The sequence below is a fragment of the Nipponia nippon genome, unplaced genomic scaffold (assembly GCF_047370975.1).
Source record: "Nipponia nippon isolate SJK-2023a ecotype South Korea unplaced genomic scaffold, ASM4737097v1 scaffold_10, whole genome shotgun sequence".
NCBI lineage: Eukaryota > Metazoa > Chordata > Aves > Pelecaniformes > Threskiornithidae > Nipponia > Nipponia nippon.
In genome coordinates, this window is record NW_028262291.1 from 4,399,745 (window position 1) to 4,426,141 (window position 26,397).

General features: G+C 39.2%; 1 protein-coding gene and 1 long non-coding RNA gene across 2 annotated transcripts; one reads left to right on the top strand and one right to left on the bottom strand.

Annotated features, from left to right (window-relative positions):
- Positions 1–2,319: 2,319 nt before the first annotated feature.
- Positions 2,320–7,126, bottom strand: LOC148057041 (uncharacterized). The gene is made up of 3 exons (XR_015701190.1): positions 6,989–7,126; positions 5,753–5,893; positions 2,320–3,263 (listed from the first exon to the last, which is right to left on the bottom strand). It is a non-coding gene; the product is annotated as an uncharacterized LOC148057041 (long non-coding RNA).
- Positions 7,127–7,613: 487 nt separating this feature from the next.
- Positions 7,614–25,993, top strand: ZDHHC13 (zDHHC palmitoyltransferase 13). Its single transcript, XM_087742929.1, has 17 exons — positions 7,614–7,777; positions 8,791–8,933; positions 9,338–9,460; positions 9,941–10,018; positions 11,258–11,402; positions 12,735–12,799; positions 13,392–13,554; positions 14,571–14,696; positions 15,018–15,151; positions 15,968–16,068; positions 18,776–18,900; positions 19,973–20,035; positions 20,408–20,501; positions 21,926–22,009; positions 23,396–23,553; positions 24,961–25,058; positions 25,786–25,993. Exons 1-17 carry the CDS (start codon positions 7,751–7,753, stop codon positions 25,919–25,921), a joined length of 1,863 nt encoding a protein of 620 aa, XP_087599055.1. The 5' UTR covers positions 7,614–7,750; the 3' UTR covers positions 25,922–25,993.
- The last annotated feature ends 404 nt before the right edge of the window (positions 25,994–26,397 follow it).

The window sequence follows — 26,397 nt, forward strand, 5'->3', positions numbered from 1 at the left end:
AAGTCATTTATTCTTCCATGACTCGTCTTAAGCTTTGTACTTAGCTAATCTAATTTTTTTGTTAATAATCTCCCTTTGGAAGGTGATTTTTTTTAAGGACTATAAGTCCAAAATATTTACAGCCCAGTTATGTGAATGAACGTGGATAATAAGTACATTTATTAAGCTTGAGTCTGTCCTTCTTTGACCTACAGGCAAACTTAGCATGCCAGGAAGCAGGACAGAAACAATCCAAGAGGACAACGAAATATTTTGGCACGCTACGTAAGTACTGGAATAGAGAATAACTAATTCATATGACATGGTTATGATTTTCTTGGTGTGATACGCTGTAGTAGTACTTGCCCCAATTCAGTAGTGTCTATAACCATGTGTCCATGTTCATGTCTCTTCATTGAAAATGAAAGCTCACTACCCATTTCAATGTACTTAGAATCAGGCCCTTGAAGACAGGTGACCCAAGTACATATTAAGCAGTTTGTTAATTCAAGTCAGAGTTTATCACTTTATCGTGTGTGTAAAATTAACCACTTTCTTGAGAGAGAAACCTCTCTGCTGACAGGAAAAAATGTACTGGTGGAGGGGAACACATTTAACTGTTCACTGTCTACAGGGGGTAGTGCTACAAGACTGATCACTTACGAGGAAAAATGGGATATCCTTGCCAGAATTTCAGTTGTGCTGAAAAATGAATATATCAACCAAATGGCTATCACAAACTCCTAAAATATCTGGAAATGTGTCCGTTCTTTTTCCTTAAGGTGGTAATAAGTAACCATCTCAGTGTCTGGAGAGTATGTTTATTGTAACGTTTGGCTTTCCAGCTGGCATGTTGTAGTTACTATTGAGGATCGCTTAGCGATGGGTTTTCTCTGTAACGCTGCAGGTCACATATCGAGGAGCCCTTTTCTCTGCAAGTCAAATATCAGCAAGGCTTTGACGCGGTCACTGAGTGTACCAGGCAGTCCTGAGCCCAGGTGTGGGAGGCAGCTGTGCTGACTAAGGGGAAGTGGTTCGCAACTGTGGTGGAAGAGAAAGAGAAAGGAAATGGATGCCTTAGCATTGAGGACAATTATCAGATGTTGAAATGTCGCTTCCTTCTGACATATTTAATTTCCTAATGTTTTCTTTATAAAATTATGTTATTGGAGTGATGCCTCCTCTTGTGATTTCCTGCAGTATACTCACATTTGCTTATGAAAGAGTTTTCTAAGCATTTCTCTGCATGTATTAGCCTGAAGGTTTTGTAGGCTTTAGCGTATAAAATCCCAGCTGACAAAAAAGACACGTCAGGGATAGGACGACACGAAAACAGAGAAGGCAAACTTGAGTAACTTGTGCACAGTTGTACCTGAAAGGTTCATGCTACCACAAACTAACGAGTGAAAATCTCAGCTCCTGTCAGTGAAGAGGGATGTTCTTTCTTTGCCCTTTTTTCCTCTAGCCAAAACAAGTGTCAGCTTTTGAATGTGTAACACACGCTTGCTGCTACCTCCTCTGGAAGAGCAGAAAGCAACAAAATGATTATGTGGAATGCACCTAAAAAGAAGACAGCTCGTGGCAATTCATCAAAATCAAGCATGAGTGTGGGATAAATTAATTTTGAGGATGTTAACATTCAAAATATTGCAGCTGAAATGCAGCATTTGATACAAATTACCAGGAGCAGTACATCGATGTTCTGCAATTCTGGTTAAAACTCTGCCTTCCAGGTTGTATCATACAGGCCATGAAGATGGTACTTGGCTTGCTGTTTATTGCACTGATTTCCCTTGCGTTTTAAGATAAGTCCAATAAATAATTTTTTTTCCCCTCCTAGACAGAGTTGCTTCTTTTCAGCATAGCTCTCTCTTTAGTTGTTTAGCTGTGTCAGCGCTTCCGGCAGAGCTGCATAGCCTAAGAGTCTGGCATTTCAAAACATATATGTATTTCTGTCCCCTAAAGTTAAACTGATGTGACAGAATAAATTCTGTCCTCAGTTATGCTATGCAGTTCCTTATTTTGGATTAGCAAAGTTTCTCTGACCAACAACAACGAAATACGTGTCTTCTATTGTTCAAAATTGTCTGTTGCGTAATTTCAGTGGACCTTCACAAGGCTGAATTGACTGACTGCTCCTGTACTGGTATTGCGCTTTTTGTAGCCAGTGAGGTAAATGAAGTGGTTCACTGTGGTGACGTGATAAAGTCCTACCATTCCAACATAAGCCACAGCTATAAGAAATGCAGACAATGCACAACATCCGAAACGTTTCTCTTATATTTTTAAGATCCAGTATGGTCAGCTACAAGGAAGTGAGGCTGCTCTGAAGTAAAACTTCTGCATTCTCAGATAACTGTTCTGTCCTCATGCCAGCAGTTATGTGTTTGAAAATTTTTAAAAAAATCAAGTACCTAAAGGATCATGTTTCTAAAGCAACTACAATCTTGAGAATCTAAAAACGAAGAGGAAGAAAGAAGCGTATTCCAGCATCTGTTCCAGGTGTGCCGTTTGGCATCGTGTGGACATCAGCGTCATGGTTCTGGGATGATCTGAGTCTCTTTAGGCAACGCTGCCTCTACTTGTTATCTGAGGGGAGCATAGGAAAGAAATTGCTTTGTCCCACTGAGTTCTCTTGCTTTCTAGCTGAAACCACTCATCCGATCAGGACTTTCCTAACCATAAAAATATCAGTTCTCCTAAATGGTGGTTTTATTAGTTAAAACTCACACAGCACTATGATATGTGCTTAGCTTTGTTTATGAAACACTGGGAGAGCGGTACACAAGAGCCAGAGACAACACATCTAGTTTTCTTTAGTGCTTTTACTATTTGTGTGCCTTTTCCTCACTTGTTGAGAGCAACTGAGTGTGTCCTGTTTAACTGCCTTATAGACAACAGCTTAATCAAAATTAGTATTTTTGTTTGGTGCGCTTGTTTACATTAGATGAAGAGAGAGTTACATACTAAACACGTTGAGAATAAAATAACAGTATTTCAACTTCATGCATAAGCATCTCCAAACTGTACTTTCCTTGGGGGTATGGCATTCTGGTTTTTGTCTAAGTTTAGAAATCTTCCCTGAAAATAAATCTGGCTCTGAATCATAGGCACAGGCAATCTGTACATTCCCACGTAGCTGGTAGTTCAGTTTGATGAGTGGCAATGCAGACCCCTTGGCCCACGTTCACGGACTTCTTTTTCCTCCGAGACCTTGCAAACTGGAGTACATCAGTTGTTGCCTCATACCTCAGTGCCTCTGTACCACCTCTGGCTGTGAGTGGCTATGCACAAATAACATAGAAAAGGAATTCGAGTCATTGTGAGGATACGTACGATCCATTTTATTCACATTTCACACCCGCAGTTGATGGCTTTATTTTATGGCTGTAAATGGAGGTAGAATTACAATCATCCTTCTTTTGGCAGGGCTGTGGTGTTATTCCTGTGGCTCCATAAAAACCTCCTTGTACAGCAGAACTGGAGAAAGATTTTTTTTTTTTTTTCCTTTTTTAGGAGAGATGCAATAACGGAATCACTTCTAGAAGTAAACTGAGAGCTAGCTGTGCCCTCTAATTTTTTCTTCAGAAAAGATACACAAATGTGCAAAATCTTATTATTACTTATAGTGCTTCGTAAAACAGCATCAAAAGCAATAAGAGAAAATGTGAAATGCATAATATGATGTTTTGCCATAATAAAAAAGCATTATACTATTTAAATTGCAATTTTCATGTAATTTGATCTGATTTAATGGCATTATTTTATACTTGCTTCTCTGTCATTTATCCAGTGAAGTGAATCCAAAATGCTATTTGAAAGCTGCTAAACACCCAAGTATCTCTTTCCCGTTATCTAATCAAAATGACACTAATCACAGGCATAGTCACTTGGAAAAGGCTGTTTGGGAGAGAGAATGATTGTTTTAGGACTTCTGAAGACAATGCACTTAATCCAAGCCTTTAAGTCTCTTAAGGATTGTGAAGTAAAAGTTGTTCTTGCAAATACTTAAGTACTTCGAGCAAGTTTACTCAAAAAGTATAAATAAATGAGAAGTGTTAACAGGGCAGCATTAATAGCAGAGCAAAGTGCAGAGAAAACTTATAAAACTGTTCAGTTCTGCCTCAATTTATTGTCCACAAATAATTCAGCAAAGCCTTTGTCTAAGCTTAGTCACTATATACTGTGAGATAATAGTGGCTGATTATTAAAAAAAAAAAAAAATTAAATCAGTAACCACTATATGTCCCAAAACCCACAAATACAATAAAGATAGCATGTAGTTCAAAATGGGAATTTGCCCATCTGTTCTTTGAGGACCAAATGTTGCCTTCTGCTAGGAGCTTTGCCCTAGATTTCAGCAATATCAAATATGGCTTCTTTTGTAAAGCCAGCTGTAGAGGCAGTAGGAGGAAAGCCTTAATTTTTCTTACTTCTGGAAAGGTTGGGGTTTTTTTAATATAAAAAAAGATGCTAGAGGTGAGATCCACAGGTAACAAAGATTAAAAGAGACCAAGTTGAAAATTGCCTGCATACTACTGTAATTAACCGCTACCAACTGTCATGCTGTCGTACAATATCATAGAAGCAAGTGATTTAAGGTTTGTGAGTAGTCTCAGGTAATGCAGAAAATCTCTATCAAACTAACTTCTATTTTAACAAATCCTAACTTCTCAGATGCCAAACTCTCAAACTGGGAAACGCTAACTCTCTTTCTTCTTCAGTTTTATTTTTGCATTTCTGCAGTTTTGGGGATCCATTACATACCCAAACAGCAAAATGCCTACCAAATCTTTTTGGCTGATCTTAGCGTTAACACAAGAGTGTTTCTTCCTAAGCTTCCCCAACGTGATTTCTGTATTCAAATCATATAAAACACTTTGTGATATTGAACCAAACTAAAGCTCTCAATATTTTTATCAACTAGAGCTGCTTTAATATCTATGTAGCAGTTCTGCATATGGAAGGAAAATCTGTATTAACCTGTCAACTGGAATTTGATTTTGCATTCATTCTGCGGCGTGTTGATTGCTGGCCAAACTTGCAGACTATCAGTAACCACATTTGTTCTTCCACAATAATGCTGGGAAAGCAAGGGGTAGTTTATTTGGAATAAAACAATTTTTCCTAATGTACTGTGAGCAGCCTCCAGCAGCCACGTTCAGAATTATTTTTTTTCTGGAGTCATTCCAAATATTCTTGTGAAGGAAATAATTTATATTTCTTTGCATCAGGTTTCTATTATTCACCCACTTTTGGGTAACCATGGAGGACAGCAGATGCCCACAGTATTTGCAACTGCTTCTGTAAGGTACTAGCTTTAACTGAAAAATTCATAACATTTTCATACATACAGTTTCAGCTGATTTAAACAACAACAAATAACAGTTATTTGGTGATTTGAACACATTCCATGGCTGATAATTTTTTAAATCCTTTTTTTTTTTTTTTTTTTGTAACACCCTAAAATTAGCAAGAATTTAGAAACAAAAAGACTTAAAAATCACCTAGCCAACTTTTCTCTGACAGTGGAAAAAACGCTTATTTTTGTTTCTTCAGTCAACTTGGGGGCCTAAACTATGCAATTCAGGATATTCCAGCCCTAAACGCACAGCACGAACAGGAGGTGCTCGGCTCACACCTTTGCAGGGCTGCAGAAGGAGACTTGGGGCAGTGCAGGCAGGGGTGAGTGACCCACAAGAGGGAGCACAGCACAGGCCAAGAAATAACCTTGCAATGCTTGATAAAAAGAGCTTGACGGGGAATAGCTTACCATATGGATTTAGCGTGCTCATGAACATCAGGATTCCTGCAACATGGTTTTCTGAGCCTTCTTTTCAGGGGTTATTGTGGCTCCCAACATAGCTGTCCGTTTCCTTCCAGACAATAAATGAAGATGAGACGGGAATTGGAACTGAAAAAAAAAAAGGAGGGTAGAAGGATGAAGCCTGAGAGACAGGAAGATCAGATAGTAAAAATATCAGGAAAAGCAAATAAAAACCAAGGACATAAGAAAGAGGAGTGCTCTGAGCAATGTTTACCTACTTCATAAACAGCTTACCAACATATTTAAAATGATTGAAAATCTCAGCTGAAGTTTATATAAACTACAAGGTGCTATCAGCAGTCGTAAAAAGCAGCTTTCATGACTGTAAAGCCTTTTGATAGCCCCTCTATCTGTAAGGTACCAGCACTCTTCGCTTCACAGTACTCTGGTGGCTTTTGTGAATCCCTGCTACTGTTACTGTTTTCAGCGTGAGATCTGACAAGCCTAAGGGCCGTAGGATGGCGAAGAGTTTTATTTCTTGCAACCAACCAACCAAAAAAAAAAAAGGCATTTGAATTTTTTGGTGAAATTTTCCATCTTCTCATTGAGACTTGCACGCCTCAGAGAAACTCTGGTAGCTGGCCAACTTGCTAACGGGCTAGGAACTTCTTAACGAACTTGTTGAAGAACCATCCCTTCTCCGAGGCAGCAACACAAAGCTGAAGATAGACGCGATATGCCAGGCCAGGCTTTGTCTTACCAGATCGGAAATCCCTGCGCGCAGCCCCCCAAACCTATTCAGATCTCCATCGGCTGACGCCGCACGGAGCAGGAGGTTTTCCACGGATGGAGGAGGGAGGAAGGCACAACGGCATCTGCCAGCTGACGCCAGCCCACCAGTGTTAACCAGCAAGCATTTTCAGTTCTCTCAGGATCGCTGGTAACAGCTTATTTTGGCCATTTGCTGCGTACTGGTTTGTTTTGGGTTTTTTTGACTGAAATGGTAGATACTGCTCTAATGATGAGAGTCTTGCTATGACTATGCGAAAGAGAAAACACTTCCCCCCCCCCCCCCCCCCTTAAAAATATTTGCAGGAAACTACATACAAAGACATGCCAAATGAATGTTACTGAGGTTGTGACATCAACCCCTTGAGCGTTAGAGGACAGATTTATGACTGCCCTGATAACTCTTATTCTGCCCCGCTGTACGACCCAGCCCGCTCGCTCCTGCTCTCCCACCCTGCCGTCACCAGTGCATGGGCATTGCTGCTTTTTTCACACGTGCTCAGCGTCAGGATTATTCTTCGGTAGCCTTTCACACCGTAATGTTTGCTTATAACATTACCACGTCTCAAAACGTTTACAAGCTTTACGAGGACTGGAAACTCCTTATATTTTACTATCAACTTATCAGCCTTTGAACTCCGGGCTGGCTCCAGGTGTCCCCTTGGCTTCTGCTGTACAAGGCGTGCGGGTGGGACAGACGATAACCCCGGTGAACACTTTGTAGGCACGGCTCGAGGGCCCAAGACCGCGCTCAGCTCACTCCGTTTGCTGCCAGCCGAGGCAGAGCCCCCCAAAGGTCACGCCAGCAGAAGAGAAGTCGGTCCTTGCCCTCGACTCTGGGGGGGCCCTGCGTGAAACGCGAAGCGACTGAACGAGCTCTCCCACGCTATGAGGAGGGGAAGCAGCAGTGCGAGACCGGACTGAAGGACACCAGAAGCTGCTGGTGCGCTTCTGCAGGCTGAAGGGGCTCCGCGGCAGCGGGGGAGGCTGGGGGCGGCTCTCCCTGCCGCTCCTGCGCGGCAGAGCTGCCGGCCCCCGCCGCCGCTGCACCCCGGGGCCCGCCGGCCGCTCCCCGCGGGGCTGCGCAGCGGCGGCCCGGGCCCTGCCGGCCCGGCCCCGGCCCCGCCTCCGCGGCGGCGCTGCCGCTCCCCGGAGCCGGTAACCAGGAAGCGGGAGCAGGAAGCGGCGGCGGGCGGCGAGCTTCGGGCAGGCGGGATGGCCAGCGGCGGCAGCGGCCCGGCGGTGAGGGGAGGCCCGGGGGCGGCCGCCGGGGAGGGAGGGCGTTGAGGGGCCGCTGAGGGGGCGGCCCTGCCCTCGGGGAGGCGCCCGGCACGGCGCTGCCTGAGGGTTAGGGCCGGCGGGGGAGGCCGCGGGGCCCCGTGCGGCGGCCTGGGGCTGCCGGCGCAGGCTGGCGGCGGCTGGGGAGGCGGTTCGAGCCGGGGAGTGGCCTGGCTGCCGGCCCGCTCCCCTCGGGGCGCCTCGGCGGGAGCCTGGGGAGCCCCCGCCGCGGCGGCCGGCTCCGGCTCCCGCGTTTGACAGCGAAAGGAGGCCTGCCTCCCGTCGGGCCCGTTCCCTTCCCCGTGCCTCCCGTCTGGTTTCCAGGCGTGCGGGGCCGGCCCTGGGGCTCCCCAGCGCCCTTGCGTTTCCAACCGCACGCAGGGAGGTGGGGTGTCACTTCTCGCGCAGCAGCACTGTAAGGTGCTAGCTCTGCAAGGTGTTAACGTCTTGGTCGTTTGGCCTGGGGGACCTTAACCGTATCCCTTCTGTCCTCCCATCTCCATGTGCCGAATAAAGGGATTAGTTTCTTGTCAGGTGTTTTTAACTGTACTTCAGCTTCCTTGTTTGTATTAATTTGTGGGGGTCGGACTCTTCTCCCAAGTAACAAGCGATAGGACGAAAGGGAACAGCCTCAAGCTGCGCCAGCGGAAGTTTAGGTTGGATATTTATTAGGAAACACTTCTTCACTGACAGGGTGGTCAGGCCCTGGCACAGGCTGCCCAGGGCAGTGGTTGAGTCCCCATCCCTGGAGGTATTTAAAAGACGGGTAGACGTGGTGCTTAGGGACATGGTTTAGTGGTGAACTTGGCAGTGCTGGGTTAATGGTTGGACTCAATTTTAAAGTTGTCTTTCCAACCTTAACGATTCTATGATTCTATGATAATGCAACTTGATGCGTGTAGCATGTGTGTCTGGTAAAGAGGGAGGTGTGGTGTATATAAATAATGTTTGTTGATACATATTTTTTTAACCAACAGTGTAAAAACCATTGCCATGGGCCTCATCGACCTCATATGCACAACTGTCATAGCGCCCATGGGGATAAAGGTCTGCCAGTGCTACCGGGACCATATCCGATCGTTGAAGACCCTAGCACCTGTGATATCGTCAAGGCTACACAGTAAGTACATGTTCTGTGTGTGCAAAATGTAGAAATAGATGGGAGTGTCCTCAAATGTGAGCCAGGCTGGATATTTTTAGAAAGGAAGATTTTTCCAGTTCTGTTTTCTCCCCGTAATGAAAGAAGAAAAATCACGTACAGGTAGTATTGTAAATATTTTTATCATAAACAACGGTATCTCAACCAGGTTTGTTTTGTTAGGCAGAATATTCTTCTCATCAAGGCTCAACCCAGTTCTTTTTGCAAGACTTCCATTGAATGCAATGTGGAATCTGTTCAAGTAGGACCTGCTGGATGATGCTTGCTGAGATTTACTTTTTCTTCAGTATGTGGCTGGCCCTAAACTGGAGGATAGTTAACAAATGAATGATAAGTAAATCGATGTGGTTTTTTTCTCATTTAAGGTATGGAATAGTAGAGCGATGCAAAGAACTGGTAGAAGCAGGATATGATGTTCGACAACCAGACAAAGAAAATGTGACTCTTCTTCACTGGGCGGCGATAAACAACAGACAGGAGCTGGTTAAGTAAGCTCTAGAGTCCTTGTGAAAGTAACACAAGTATTCTGCCACTGTTACTTATAATCACTTTGTTGCTATTATACTTCAAAGCAAAGGGAACATGCTGCTTGAGAGGAAAAGCGTAAAATTCAAATTTTAACCCAATTACCTTTGTGAAAATGTCACTGAAATGTAAAGTTACCATGGTTTCTTTATATGTGAAATCATGTAGTACATGCAATCATTAGATTTTCCTGGGTTTGGTTTGTTTTCTTTAAGAAAGATTAAAGCTGATTTTATAGGTGCCTTGCTAGTTATTATATTTTTCCTTAAATGTTTTCTCAAAACGGCATCCTTTACTGCAAAAATGCTCTTGTCCATTTGCCTCTCTAGTGATTTTTTTTTTTTATTATGAGCTATTTACTTCTAGAACTATCTTATCCTTAGTACAATGTTTTAGTGTTTTATTATGTCTATTCTTAATCATATTGTGTTGCTGTTATGCAGATACTATATTTCCAAAGGCGCAGTAGTGGATCAGCTAGGTGGAGATTTGAATTCAACACCCCTTCACTGGGCCATTAGGTATGCTGCTTGCAACTACTAATTGTAAATGTAGTAGTATTAACAGTTATATTTTGTGTAGCACAGCAGTGGTCATCTTAGATCAAATTCTGTGGTATGTTTATTTTTTTAAGGTATAAGGAATTTCACTGCACGTCCATAGTAATACTGAAATCTGGTTTCTGATTCCTGGCAACTTTGCAGGCCACAGCGTTGTGTTATGTGTCCATCTGTGTTTTAGTCACTTGGGCTCACATTTTGAACTTTACCTAGGGATGAAACAGTAGTGTTCAGACTTTGCCTCGTAAGTCCTGCCTTACTGGGCAAAGACCTGGCTGTGTTGGGTCACTGAAGTTAGCTTTTGATGCTTATTAGGGCACAGTTTAAGCCTGAAAAAGTTGTGGTCACAGTTCCCTTGGACTTCAGCCTGTCTAGCTAGTATGCTTTCAGTTGTTCTAGCTTCTGCACTAGATTCCCTTGGTGTGCTCTCGTTAAGACTCAGTGCTGCCAGTCCTGGACTTGAAAGCACAAACATGTAGCAGTGGGACCAGTGTAAGACATCTTGTTGCTCAGAGGCACGTAGAGAAGCCCTTGACCACCTTCTCCCAGTGGCATTAGCCTTTCCTCTTGGGCTCCTCGTAGCTGCCACCACAACCATGCAGCGTCTCGTCCTGGGCAACAGTATCTATTGGTGCTTGTGTATATTTAATACCTCTTTGGATCCGCTCTTTCTACATCTCTAGACTACACCTGTTCAACCTGATACAGTCTAAAATCATACAACTTTGGCTTCTAGGACAGGACTTGAGTAAAATGACCAAAAGAACAAAGCACTGCTCGTCTGGAAAAAACATAACCTTAAATGATTATTCTGGGATAATTTCTCGGTGTGCAAATTGTCACATTGGAAGATCAGTGTTTTCTTCTGGGCTATCTTAGTCTTCTGCCAAACAAAGTTAGATACTTCTGAGAAAGACTGCTCACAGGAGCAATTACTGTAGAATTGTCCTGGTTTATGGTAACCATTGTATTCTAAATTAACAGTTTGCCTTAGGATGACTTATTAAGGTATATATTTAATAAAATTTTCTGATACAAACTTTTAATTTAAAAAAAAAAGTAATTTCAAATTCTTGTGTTTTTATTCAGGAAAGGAATTTTTTTTTGTGGGGTATCTATGAGAATTATTAAGGCAATGCTTTCATTAAAATTTCCATCTTCTTTGGTATCTCTGTAGTTTCATTTCATATATCATTACAGACAAGGACACCTACCTATGGTCATGTTATTGCTGAAGTGTGGAGCGGATCCCAGTCTTATTGATGGGGAAGGATTCAGTAGCATTCATTTAGCAGTGCTGTTTCAACACATACCCATTGTAGCTTACCTCATATCAAAAGGCCAGGTATGTGGTTGATGTCCCAAGTATTCTTTTCTACTTAGGAGCAGCTGCCTGTGTGTACGATACATTTCAGAATTAACGGTTTTATTTTCTAGACAAAAAGCAGGTATTTGACAACTATTTCCCTGTGCCATAAGTTCAGAGAAACTTAGATTTTTTTTTTTTTTATATATATATGTGTGTGTGTGTATATTTGGTTTCTTTTTTTTTAATACTCTCCCCTGTTCTTGTCATCCCTGCACATACACATTCACATACAATTTGGTGTGTTTAAGGAGAATTGTTAAGGCTATGCAGATTTGTGGTGCTGTATTAATAACAACGGTCTTTTAAACCTGAGAACAAAAAGCAGTATATTAAGTATATACATCATGAAGTATTTACTGGTTTATTACAATTTTGTAACTAATAATTTGTGCAATCGCCTATCAATTGAAGCGTGCAGAATAGATGATCAGACTAGGTCTGAATTTTTTATTAGAAATTTCTAGATTTTCTGTAATTTTATATTGTGTCCACCTTGTTGATGTCTGCTTAGCTTACATCTGAAATAAGCAGAATTAATGACAAGTGTAACAATTTGCTAATAAAAGTGAGAGGAGAGTTCTTATATGATCTAGACTGTTTGTTTGAAACTCTGAGTATTAGGATTTAAAGATTTGGTAAGCTTATTTTCTTTCTCATAGACCTCTCTTTAGTAGAGTAACTGACTTCTGAAATGTAGATGTAGATGGTATATATCAGAAACTTAAGAAAGTTTTTAGCTTCTACTAAAAAATTCAAGTGATTAAACATTTCTTTTAAGTAAGTCTGCTCTAACGTAATGATGGGTGGAGGCAGGGAAGAAGGAAACCTTCATTGTTAAGAAGGAGGAAGAAAATTAGGTAATGCAAATAGATGTTTAAATAATTATGTCTTGAGATACATGATCAATCAATCCTTTTTTGTTGTTTTAATAAACCAGTTTTACGTACTTGGACATTCTGTTATGTACCTCTGTTTACACAAGGAAGATGGTTAACATTGCTTTACAAGGTACATTTTATTTATAGTATTTTTGTGCAAAAGAGAACAAGAAATACGGTTAACGTGGTTCCCTTAAAAATATCTTTAGTGGAGACTCAGCATATTCTGAAAGGGATGACATGCAAGACTCACAGAGGGCAGGAAAAAAAAATGTTTAAATGAGTGTTGGCTTCTTGGCTGGTATAATTTGGTTTCTTTCTGCTACTGCAGTGAAGCTAAGCCAGTTGTGTAGCTCCAAATCTGACCATCTACCTCTGTTCCCTGAAATCACTGGAAATCACTTGCTTGTTATCTTTTTCTTATACTTAGAACATAGACACAACAGACTTCAATGGACAAACACCTTTAATGTTAGCAGCACAAAAAGCGATTGGGTAAGTAGTGAACAACTTCAGAAGAATATATTTTATTGTACCCAAGAAGCGGTGAGGTGAATTTTTTTTTTTAATTAAATTTTTTGTTAAACTGACATTCCTTCCCCTTTTACTTGCCCTAAAATATGCAGTATTTTGGAGATCAGGAGTTATGAAGTAGCTAATTGGATATAGCAAAGAAAGTCAAAAGAATTTCTAACAGAAGTTTAGGTTTGTGGCTAAACTCTCTGCAGCGTTATTGTGCTTTGCCAAAAGTGAGAATAAATGGAGGTGAACGCAGTAAAATGCATTTGAACTGAATAAAATGTGGAGATGTAAGCTTATACACAGTGTTGTAGAAAGATATAATCTGTGTCTATACCTCCTATTTGTTAAAAATGGTAAGGTAAGATAGTCTGGAGAAAAACCCTCAGGGCAGGTCCTGAATTATAAACTTGGATCTACCATTAATGAGCTTGTTCTGAGACCAGGCATTGCGTATCTGCTGTTATTTCACAGATGGGATTACTGGGTTTTATAAGATGTTCAAAAGTTTCGTCTCCAGTATAGATTATCTTCTGTTTGTTAACTTTTATACTTTATTTTCATCTAGACCAGAACCCACGAGGTTTCTCTTAAAGTTTAACCCCTCTCTCAATGCTGTAGACAATGTTCAAAAGAATACTGCACTGCACTGGGCAATAACATCAGGAAATACTAGTGCAGTGGATCTGTTGCTGGAAGCTGGTGCTAGCCTGGACATCAAAAATGTCAAGGTACAATTTCTTTCATGATATTTCATTCCATGTGGCATGAATGTGTAAAATGAATGTCAAGAAAAAGCTGAGTCCTCTCTGTTTTGGATATCCTTTGCAATGGGGGTTGACCAAGAGCAGGTTTTCTTTATCTTTCCCAAAAGGAATTAGCATCTTTCTTGTGGTGTGGCTCAAAGTATGAATGCAGAGAATCTTTGCAACGTTCATTTAATGAACAGCCAAGCCTTTTGGTCACTCTGAACGTAATTGTGTCCTTTGCAGGTTCTCCCACACACACTTTTTTTTTTTTTTTTTTAAGTTGGCTGTTTTCGACTTCAAAATGTTGTCATGAGGACTAATGACTTTGGCCAGATTTTTAAAAATAACGGTGTCTCGGTGTCCAGTGAGACTCTTAAAGACTTTAAAAAGATGTGTGTGTCATCCTGTGAAAACCAGTGTTTGACAATGCCTGTTTGTATGTTCAAAAGAGCTAGTCACATATGGAAGTCTTTGTCCTAATATTTGTAAAAACTGATAGTAAGAAGTATAAATGTTGAAAGTATCAATTCCTATGATTATAGAGATATGTTAGTACAGTGTAGATTCAGGGTTTGTGTATTAAGCTGTGCAGCTTTTCCATCTGATGCTTTTTTTTTTTTTTATTCGTATGTGTGACTTAGGATATTGCTATTTGGTTTTTAAAAGCTAACACAAACAAGAAACCTTCCCTTTCAGTAAGCATGTAATGTTCTAGCAGACAGTTTAGCATTTCAGGTTAATGAAGACAGTCCAACAGATAACTCAAATGGATGCAATCTGGTTGCAAGTATCAGTTTTTAGAACTCCAGAGCAGTGGATTAAGCATGTTAAAACTCTGAATTTAGCTTACCCTTGCCTTAAAAAAAAAAAAAGGGGGGGGGGGGCTGGGAAGTAATTGCCCAGTTATTCTTGCTTTAGCTATATTTCTTGCTTCTGTTAAAAAGGAAAGCATTTATGTATTAAGTGCATAAATAACTAAACGTTTCTGTTGGTTAAAGGGAGAGACACCGCTTGACCTTGCTTATCAAAGTCTGAATCGCTTCATGGTTTATATGGTAAAAGAGGAAGAAAGAATGAGAAGCAGAAGAAATAACAGGTTGCTGAAAATAGTAGAGAAATATGAGGTAATTTCCCAAGTAATAACTAATGGCAATAAAGCTACAGCATTCCGTGTTTTGAATAATATGCAACTGAACTCTTTTCTGACAAGAAGATCTTCTAAGGTTTCTGAAATGCATAAAAATAAAATTCTTTAAAAGCCCGTGGCAGTGGTTTGGGTGGGTTTTTTTGTGTCGTTTCCCCTCTCCCCCCACCCCATGTATTGATGTGTCACTTGTCTTATCTACCTTCAGTCCTTCAGCATTTGTTATTACATTAACTGAATACTTTTGAAGTAAGTCCTGCTTGAATACTTTGTCATATTTCAACAATAATCATTTTAATAGCTCTTCCTGCTGTTGGCATCTTCCTTGACGTTCATGTGGGCCATAGGATACGTAATGAACTTAAGTTCTGACTCTTGGCTTTTGAAAGGAGGTCTGCTTCTCTTCCTGCTGTTTGGGATGGCTCTGTTTGTGAGGTTTGTGGCTTTTTATCTCTGTATATGTATTTAATTGTTATAGACACCGTATAAGGTATCTAATGCAGTGTTCTTTCAGAGTTTAGTTTCACTTAGCATAAAAAATACCTCCTGAGAAATGGTTGCAGAGTGTGTGAAGGATTTAAATGTATGTACTTTTTAGAATGACCATAGAAATTGAATGTCCTTAGGTGTGTGAAATAATAGTTTCTCATCACTGAAAGATTTGAGGAAAAAAAACCCAAACCCCTAAAGGGTTTAAGCAGTCTGTTAGCTAATTTTAATGATAAAGAGAGTGTTATTGGAAGTCTGCGTGTGGTAAACACTGAGATAACCATTCACAATGCTTAGAAATGTGCTTTATCTCAACTTTTCCTTCTGTAGTTGTGACGCAGAATGAGTTTTAATAAACCATTCCCTCCCCTTCTGCTCCCCAGACCTCCCAGTGTTATCCTAAACTGTTTCACAGGATTCGTGCTTTCTTCAACAGTTCCTGCAACAGTCGGTGTTCATTGAAATGGCAATGCTATCAGTGTGCAAATAGACAGAGATCACACTTTTCAGCCAGTGCTACAGCACTTCCGATATATAGTATTAGGCTGGAACAGAGCATTCTTTTTTTATTTTTGCATTGTTAACCCCCTACGCGTCTGGCTAAAGAATGCTTTTGAGTGACAATTCTTGATTGCTTTGAGAGACTGGAAGTACACTGTGTGTGTGAAGTTTTTAAAATAACAAACCAGGTGATTTATACTCTATGGAATACGTTTTAAATATATTTTTAAAAAATAATCTTTTCTTTTCATATTCTTTCAGGCAATTTGTGGGGCTCAAGAATCTAAGGTATCTTCCCACAGCATTTCTGCTAAGTTCAGTTTTTTGGATGTCCACAACCTGGTTTTTCTGGTTCCTGCCTGATATCCTTTATACTCAAGAAATGCAATAGAACTCTCCTTACAGTTCCTAATTAATCTAAGCCCGGTCCTGCAAATAGTAACGAGCAGTCCCAGATAATTCCACGTGACTGTTAACGTCTGGTAAGATTGGTTTACTTCCATTGGGCAGGCGTGAAATAACTTTGAGTTTAAATTCAAGTTATATATGGGCTAAAAATCTGTACCTTCTTTAGCAGATATTTTTGTACAATTCTGAACTACTTCTTATGTTACTGGAATATCAAAATGAAGACACCTTTGTTATAAACCTAATTGTCTCTGTTAGCATCTCTGTGTGTCTCTCTAATTTTCCTCATTGAGACTCTCATACAGTAATCTATTTTGGCAGGTGGTATAACTGGATACACATGCATTAATAATAATTTTCAAAGCACCTCTTCTTTCTAAAAGGACAAGGATTTGACAGTTAGTGGTATTCGTGCTTCTGCTTTTAAAAACAACACCCTCCCCCCCAAAAAAAACCCAAGGAACAAATTTCTTCTTGTCCCTCCAAAATAGGTCTTCCAGTCTCCTGTCTATCTTTATTCACAGGTTATGCTGCATCCTTAGTGTACAGTGGATTAATTTTTACCTTTCATTTACTTTCTTTGAAGAGGCTTTGCACTGATGAGTACAAAAACGTTTTAGTAGTTTACGCTTACTTTTCAGTGCCCTGCTCTTTTGTTACACAGGGGCATCTGTTTATTTATTGATTAAGTTTTGTGAAAAGGCCTTTAGGGAGATACTTAGAACTGTAAATAATTTTGTACTAAATCAGCTATACTATATTGCTACACAATTTTAATTAATTTTTAATTGCTTTATCCTTTAAGTGGCATTTTCTTTTGTACTGTTCCCAATTAAGATGTCCTTAATAGAATTATCAGGATTAACTTCGATGAACTGATCGAGTATATTCCTGCTGGGGATACACGCATATGCTTGTCTAAATGAAAATCATGTTAGTCAGTGTTTTAAGGTTTTCTTGGTGTCATCTAAATTAAAAGAAAAAAAAATTCAAATGATAGGGGTTTGAGTCAGACACTTTGCTGAAGATACTGAGCATGGCGATATTCTTGAAGGTCTAACCATAGCTTGGTGAGATGGGCAAGTGGGTGGTTTTCCATTTCACTCTCCAACCCTTTTTCCCGTGAATGTGTTTTCCTTCTGGAACTTGTCACAGTTGTGAGTGTTATAAAAATGTTCAGTGTTTTAGTTACCTGTAGTTATGTCTGTCAAACTGTTCCTCTAGACTGAATGAAAATCCAGCCATTCTAATTAAGGACTTCTTTCAGCTCCAAAAAAAACCCAACAGAAATGCAAATAGACCAGCAATATGCACAGGAAATGTACCATCATTTTGACTTCTATAAGTGCACCCTGCAATTGCATTGTAACAAACGCAGCTATAAGTCTGGTAACATACAGTGCCAATATTTCATAATTTATCATCTTGATTTTAATTGGAGCTGTTTGCAGTGTTGTTAGTTCATAAGACAAAACAACCTTGAGGTTGCAGGACTTGATTTTTAAGAGTTATTCACACTGTGCGGTTTATATAGTGGCTGAGAGAGAATCCAGGCTTGGGCTTTCTGGCTGGTCCTTGGTGGCATCGTGGGCTGTTCTTTAGCAGCCTGAGCTCTTGAGTTCGATGCTTGAATTTAATTAGTAAGAAACCTGTCCCACTCCACAGTCGTCTGTTGCGGTATAGAGAGTTTTACAGTTAATCTTGACATGGTTTTCTCCCCCTTTTGCCAGACGTACGGATGTTTTTAGTCCATAGTGTAAAAATTGTGTTCCTAATGACCGTATATCCTCCCTCATGTATAATAATTTGTCTGCTAGAGAAGTTGCAGCAAATAACCGTATGTAAAAAGTACTGAATTTAAGTCTACTTCTCTGGAGTTCATGAGAGATTAATTCCCTCCATGTACTGTAATTAAAACAGTCAGCCACTGGGTAAAAGCAAATGGTATGCAAGAAGGAAGATGTCCAGTTAGACCAGAAATTTGTTACTTCATCATCATGGATTTTCTAGTATATTTGTGAGGGAAGAGGGGTTCCCAGTAGCTGTCCCATTACCTTCAGAAGCGTGCAGCGGCGTGTGCTTGTTTTTTTTGAGTGACAAAGATAGTTCCAGGATGACTTGCAGTTGCATTTTTCTGTCTGAATTTATTCAGTTGTTTTAGCTGAAACAAACGAGAGAGGGCAAGACTTGGACAGCAGTCTGAGTAAGAGCCTGTTTGGTGCCTCAGGGGAGTGTGCAGCAGTCAAACAAATCTCACAGCTGCTGGAAGCTTAATAACTACACATGTCTGATTAGTGTTTTTTAAATAAAATAGAAAAACTTCAGAGGGAAAAAAGAAACTGCGTTCATTTTATACCTGTTAAATGTTCAAAGGCAAAAGTCTGCCCTCTGCTAGGGAGGATGACAGGGACCTGTATTGTGATGCAGGTTTATACAGTTGTCAAAGTCTCCTCCAGCACTCAAACTGGACAGAATATTCAACTTCTGTGATATGATGGCCTCTGAAGGACAGAGAAGATCCTACTATAAAAGTGAAAGTCGTTCTTTTCCTTTTTGTCTGTTGCTTGTAAAATAATACAAACTAATTTTAGAATATTTTATTTGTTTGACAAGTAGCGGTGATACGTGGTATAAGAATATATTCCTTAACCTGAATATTACATGTAACAGATACAATTCTTGAAATCACTGCCATGTTCAGCGTGGTGGGTTTTCTTTATTATTTCTATAAAACTTGGAGAACTGATCCTGGGTATATTAAGACTTCAGAAGAAGAAAGAAAAGAGGTAGGTGGTTTCGTAAAAACAAATGGAAGGGCTAACCTGATGCAACACATATGTACTTCTGGTTGATTCGTTTGACATCACGTGCAGCTTTGTTAAACTCGAAAGCAGTGAAATACTCTCTTCTTTTAAGAGTTTTTTAGCTCTGTTATTGAACAGTATAGATTGTAGGTAATTTTTCCTACTACTGCTTGTTTCCTTATCTTCATCATCTTGCCATAATTTTCTTGCCTCCATCTTCTCATTGAAAGGTGAGCTTTGGCCACACATTGTACGGATCCACACCACTGATGTTATCTCTGATATAAACTCACATAGAACTTCACTTAATACATAGAAATTTGTATGGTTTCCACTCCAGTTGTCTAAGGTTAGAAAGAGATAATCACAGTGCTTTATTGCAATTCTCCATGCTCGTAAGGCTGGAAATGGCTTGAATTTTGTCAGATACTTTGAAGATGCCTACAATGGTTTGATTTTTGTGCTTAAGCATCATGTAAATCACGTGCTATTTCCTAGCTCTACTTTAAAATGGCAAAAAGAAATCATGGCCAACCAATCAGTAGAGAATTTAGCATTTTGGTCTCCCCAACCCGTAGATTAAGGAAAGCATTTTGTTTGTAATCTCTTTGCTCTCCATGAGGTTGTATTTCTTCAGATTGCCAGGGAGAATAAACTGCAATTTTAACTTGTTGCCACAGGACTAGCGAACGTTGTCTATCTAGTACTCATAAGGGAACAGTAACTATAGCAGCTTTCCTCATCTCTCTGAAGTCTGGCTGATTATATGAGAGGTACCTTGTATCTTAATACTGTCTCATTTTAAAGAATATTTCATTCACATTATTTATTAATTTTGGCAACATAGAGGTACTTTTCTAAATAATCCTGCATGGGTGAAGTTGCATTAGTCTTTGCTGGTTTGTCTTACTCATGGACCTTTTTAAATAGCAGGTACTTATCGGTGCTTGGCACTCAAAATGCTTATGAACTGCAAAAGGCCTAATGTAAAAATCTTCATCGAGCCCCCTGAAAATGTGATCCAAATGCAAACGCAAACTACTTTGTCTTTCAGAACATTGTAGCTCTTGCAGAAGCAGGTTGCTTGGACTTCAGAACATTTTGCACTTCCTGTCTTGTAAGTGAAGTTTTGGTGTTTGTTTTCTTTTTGAATCTGGCATTTACCCAATCCTACTATAAAAACCTTTTTCTTCATTGCTTGTCAAGCAAGTGTTACATGCATTGTTTGTTATGTATTACTTGGATTTCTTTTTTTCTTCTACGGTGACAAAAGAGATGCTTTGAGATCCTTGGACTTCTTTCTTAATAATTATTTCCATCTCTTTTTTGTAAAATTAAGATGTATAGTTCTTATCTATGTTCTGTATTGTGAGGTCTGCTATACAGTAATTGCACAAAATGTGATGATGCCCATGAGATGATGCTCTAAACTTGGAGCAAAATAGGTGCTTTTGCTATGACTGTGTTCTTTTCCTTCATCCTCAACTAGGTAAGGAAGCCTTTGAGGTCTATGCATTGCCTTGCTTGTAATTCATGTGTAGCCAGATACGATCAGCACTCTCTGTGGATTGGACAGTGCATAGGTGAGAGTGTTTGTTTTATCAAATTTGAAAATACCACATGTTTTTAAAGTTGCAGAAATAACATTTTATCTCCTTAGAGAGAGAGCACACCTGATATAAGAATACACAGTTGATACTGAAGGGTTTGCTGGGAGGTGCCAGAGGGAGATTAGTTACAAGGCAGAGAGAAAGGAAACTAAAATTAGTAAAGGGATGGAAAGGGATGGAGTGGTCACCCTAAGAGTAGAGACCAGAAAGTCTGGGACTTTCTTTTGAGAGAAGGAGGAACTTAGAGACTTTTTATTTATTTAAAAAAAAAAAAAAGCAATGAAGATGGTGGCTAAAGTGAATGCAGAACTGTTATTTGCCAAGCACATCATACTAGAACTAGGGGAGGCTCAGTGAGAATAACAATTGGATTTAAAATTGGTGAAGAAAAAATGTCTTTATGTGGCAGGTAGTGAAATTTTGGAGCTTGCTGCTGGAACAGTTTGCAGATAGAGGCAGTAGCCGGAAGTTCAGACAGTGATTAGGCAAATTTTCGGACAATATGTCCAAAAGTAGATACTAAAAGAACTAGACAAGTATGCACACTCTGACATTTTAATGCAGTAGCTGTGGATGAGGAGAATGAACTCTAGAAAGTGGCCAGGCTCATCTGTCCTCCTGAACGAACGTTGCCTGTTGTCGCTGTTAGAAACGGCGAAGTGGAGCAGCTGGACCACTGAGATAACCCCATAGGGTGTGTTTTATGTTCTTGTGTTCTTTAAGAAACTCCTCCTTTCTTCCTTTCTGTCTCGTTACTGATGGTGCTCAAGATAGAAAGGTTAGAGCTTTACATCTGTAGCAATGTATTTTTAGCATATCCTTTTTGCCAATAGCCTTTTTGTAATGTTAAATACTTGGAAATGTTTTTAGTGTTTGCTGTTTACAAGGTGGTGAGACATCCTTCTGATGCATTGTTTCAAAGCTTTGAGCACTACTGATTATAATTTAAAGAAAAATAATTATATATCTTTATGTAACAGTTTTTCTGACAGAAGTCTGGGGTTTTTATGCGTATGTTTGCAATTCTGAAGCACACAAAGGTCAAACAATTAAATTGAATAGCTTAGATTTTTCAGTCATATGAGACAATTGTACTGCGCATGGAGTGAGTTGTGGTTGTATAATTAGTCCTCATCTAGCTGAAACAGCTGAAGGCATGCTCTGAAAAAGAGACAAATCCTGGCTGACTTTATCAGAACTAATTCTATTGTATAAATTGGGATAGCTTACAGGAGAGAGCTGGGAAACAGATCAGCCCTGTCCAGCTCTCTTGAGGATAGCAGAGGTAATAATAAGAAGTGGTTTTGATTCTTTTTATTCTTATTAACTTAAGGGGAAATGCAGATCCTGCTGAATTTTAAAATGTCAAACTTTTTTTTTCCTTGCCTCAAATTCAGGCATCGGGAACCATCGTTACTACCTGTTGTTCCTGTCTTTCCTAACTATGACCGGTGTCTGGCTGCTTTATGGAACTCTTCTGTGTATGTATCCATGAATTTATTTTAATTTAGCTTTCAAGACTGTGTGTGTATGGTCTTTATTTTTTAGCATTTTGTTTCCAGCAAGTGTAATTATACTTGCACAAAGGATAACATCACTGCTGAAATACGGTATCTTGTAATTCTGTCTTTAAATGAAAATACATCATATCTGAGTCTTTGGTCAGATATCTGATTACGTTTGTGTTGAATAAGAACTAAGATACAGCTCCAGTGGGATGTCCGTGGGAAAATACAATATCAGAAAGCATTTTTGTTAGAGATAAAATAGGGAGGCCATGTGGAGGAAGGTCAGGTTACAGGTTCTAGTCTGGATACCCTTTACCGTAATAGAAAATGAATTTGTAAATACATTATTGCAAAGGCTTTCTTCATTTTGTTATTTGGAAATATCTGTATTGAACAGTTGTAAAAGTTTCTTTTTGCTTTTAATGTAGTGGTAAACACTTCTCTTCTTTCCAAAGTTATCTCATTAATAAATCCAAATTGTTACTTTGGAAAATTAAATTTCTTGGAGGAGAGAGGAGAGCCCCTATAATGTAGTTCCTGAGGATGAATTAGCATAGCACTAACCTTTTAAATAAAAACTAGAGGGAGTTTGTTTTATTTTATATTACTTCACATTATATTGAAATGAGTCAATATGGAACGTAGCGTGAAGTGAACCAGCTGTGAGAGTGGAGGACACAGGGTGGGAACATGAGTTGCTTTCCTGAGTTTCAGTGGTGGTCTTACCCATGCAAAAAGCATATTATTTTCTCCATTTCCTGTGTGTGAAGGAACATGGGACAAAAACCTCTTTATTGTTCTACTGACACAGAGGCAAATAAAAGTTGCTCTGCTTTTAGTTTGGTTTTTTTGTTGTTGTTTTTTTTAATAGGTTAAGCACATATGTGGTAGGCTTTAAGCATCTCTTAAGAAATTTACAGAAGTTGGACATGCCAGTTTAAATCTATTTAATAGTGGTAAAATACTGTTTTCTTGGCGTTGTCACCATCATGTCTTCTTCTGTTTGATGGTGTTTAAGACAAATGATAAATTCTCATCCTAAAATTACAAATAAACATGAAGCAAAACTTCAGAAGTCTTGACAATGAGAGATGATGACTTATTTCAATATCATACAAAAAGTAGGTAGCCAGTGCCTCGAATGTTCCTTCTGTGGATTATGAACGCATAACGTAAAGATTGCGCAGCCAGAATAGCAACCAGTCACATATCTATGTGGGTGCTTTTAAGTGGAATGTGGTATATTAAACATGGTATTTGTAGAGCATATTGCTATGTAATATTCATCCCATGCAAATAATCTTTGTTCAGTTCTTAAGTGGCCTAAAAATATAATTAACCGATTATGCATCTTGTCAGATTGGTCAAAGCATTGTGCAACAAGTTATTATGAAGTTGGAGCATGGACATACTTCACACAGATAATACACTGTTCTCCGTGGGTTTCCTACATCTTCGCAGTAGCCTGTGTTCATACTGTGTGGGCTTCGTTGTGGCTAACTGTTCAGCTTTATCAGGTATTATTTTGCTTCAGTTTATGCTCCTCTCTTAAAAAGTCATCGTATTAAAACTTTTCCCTAAATGAATTGCTCCCATAAAAACTTTGTGCCTGCTTTCCTTAACTAATTAATGTCACGTCTAGGTGCTTTCCTTAAATTTCAGGGCAGTCCTTTAAGTTTCATGGGTACTTGTGCACTCAGCATTCCCATGTTATAAAAGTAGGATCACAGTCTGCAAATCATTCCTGTAACTGAGTTCTGGGTTTCCTACTCATCAAAAATTCCAAACCTATAAAAAGATGTGTTTAAAGGCAAGAAACTTATTTGACTAATAGAACTGGTATTACTACCCCAAAAATGGCGCAAAAGCTCCATAGCACAATTAGTCCTGAATTGAAAGTTCTGCCGCAGAGCTCAGCAGTGCGTCATTAGACTGTATGAAATCCCATTGCTACAAGAAAAATATACGCCCTGGATTTTATCCTGATGAGGACTGTCAAATTTCTTGTTTATGTTTTTCTCTGAGAGCTTGTCTATGCAGCAAGATTGAGAAGAGCTGTCTTAAAACATCTAGGAAACAGCTTGTTTAGCAGCTTTTAGGAAAGATGTGTCATTTGAATATGTGTTATGCATACTGAGCTGAAGATTTGTTTTACATTGTGTTTAAAAAAAAAAAAAAGTAAAAATCCACAATTTTAAATGCGTACTACTAGATTCCTGTGATATCCAAGATACTGAGATATCATCATGGGAAAACAGAGATCTAGGTAGGATATTTACAGTTAAATACTGTGTACGTAGTCATTTGTAAATGCTTTATGATGTTTAGCGTGTCATTCAGCGAAGCAACCTTGCAGCCATTTATAAAGGCTCATAAGATTTATGTTCATTAAAAAAATTAGGAAAATGAGAAAAGGAATAGGTAAGCAAAAATGCAAAAAAACCCCCAAAAAACCTAAATCTCATTGTGAAACTCGGTGAAAGAAGACATCAAATCAAGAAAATGAAAAAGTTATTGTTGAGTCTCTGACATCTGGTTCATTTTTTTTGCTAAGCTATTTTGTCTTTTGGGGGATCTTTTTCTACCAATTTGTGTGGGAGAATATAGACAAAATCTGAGGAGACAGGTGCTTAACTGTGATAGATCTTACGCTTCTGCAGACATCTGTAAAAGTCTTCACAGTCACCCCAATTAAGCTTGCCTTCTCAGTGGAAGCGTTAATGTTACAGCTTGCTGGGTTCTGTTTTAGTCCAAGTGACATTTAAAAACATACTTTTCGGTCATTAATTATGGCAGTAGTTACTTATTTATTAGATATGACCAACGTCCTTCCTCTCCCTCCCTTCTCAATAGTATCTGTTGTTATCACCAGAATTTTGTGATCTTCATGTTTTAACCTATGCTTACCTTTTCCTTCCTGTAAGATTGCATTCTTGGGATTGACCTCACATGAGAGAATGAACCTCCTGATACAGAGAAAATCTTCGAAGCATCCCGTTTCACTCAGGAGAACTCCATACAAGTGAGTATTAATGAATAGCGTGTTTTAAGCACATATCTGTTCAGTACGGATTTGCTTCAGTACTTCATAAATGCCAAAAAAAGGTCGTCTATGGATGTGCTAGTCACGTCTGTTAAGAGTTGTGCGAGGAGGAGGGAATGGACCTCATTTTCCTTGCTGAGAACTACCTTTGCCCCAGGAAATCAACAGCCAGCATAAGAGCTACTGGGGTTCTTTCTGCATGGCTGTGTATGTAGGAAAAAGATGTGCCAAAATGAGTCCGTAGCTCTAATCAGTAGATGCTATTTTGGGGGTCAGGGAGTGTTGTCCTTTAATTTGTTCATCAATCTCTGTGTCTGTTCTGTAGGTTCAGAAAGAGAGTTCAGGTATGAACTGGACCCTTTCTGACTTCTCTTGCAGGATTTAGCTCAATAGAGAAATTAGTACCAAGGTTTCCCTGTTGCACTAGGAGTCCATGTTTCCTCAAGTGTGTTAGCAGATGAGATCTTACTAACTTTTAAATATTTGAGTTGAACTTAATCTGCTCTCACTCTTAAATGTCATATAGGTTGTAAAAGTTCAACAAAGGAATAATGCTTAATAGAGAACTGTTCTTACGTTTCTTCTCCCAGAGCTGTCTTCATTGACAGCTTTATATCTTAAGTACTGTCTCATGGTGAACGTGTATTTTTGATGCCTGCAATCTTCTTTTGTTAGGTTTATTAATGGATATTTCTCTCATTTGCAGTCTTGGATGCTTCCAGAATCTTGCAGACTTTTTTCAGTGCAGTTGCTTTGGTATGCTCAAACCCAATGTAGTTGACTGGACCAAGCAATATAACCTCTTTCATCGGGCAAAGGAGAAAAATGTTCATTCTGTATGAAGTTTTGCTTAATTTCTAAAACCGTTGAGCTGAAAACAAAATAAAATTGGTTATTTTGTTAATTTTTACAAATTCTTCTGAAGCTGCTTGTTTTTATTTTTATTATTGTTTCAAATATTAAACCTATCTTGCATAAGCTACAGCAGGTTTGTATATGGAACAATCACTATATGTGTGTATATATAGTTTGAGCTGAAACTATTTGAAATTTTATGTGATGAGATGACACTAAGAATATATTTTTTTAAAGGTAGGTTTTTAGGGCAGAATTTCAAAACCGTGTTGGTACCCTTTGCTTTGTTTTGTAGATAATAGAAAAAAATTACAATTGAAAATTAAGGAGAACGTTCATACTTAAAAATTTAATATTACAATCACCCTGTAATTTTATTGCTTATGTTGTGAAAACCTGTATTAAGTCTTTGTATTTGGAGGGTTTACATATAATAAAATAGAGCTTTCATGCTTCTAAGTGT

Excerpts from the sequence above, each read along its gene's own strand:
- ZDHHC13 (XM_087742929.1), top strand. The coding sequence starts at position 7,751 with ATGGCCAGCGGCGGCAGCGGCCCGGCG. Across the intron at positions 15,152-15,967 it reads GGGATGGCTCTGTTTGTGAG|GCAATTTGTGGGGCTCAAGA; the intron begins GTTTGTGGCTTT and ends ATATTCTTTCAG. Across the intron at positions 16,069-18,775 it reads GTTTTTCTGGTTCCTGCCTG|ATGTAACAGATACAATTCTT; the intron begins ATATCCTTTATA and ends CCTGAATATTAC.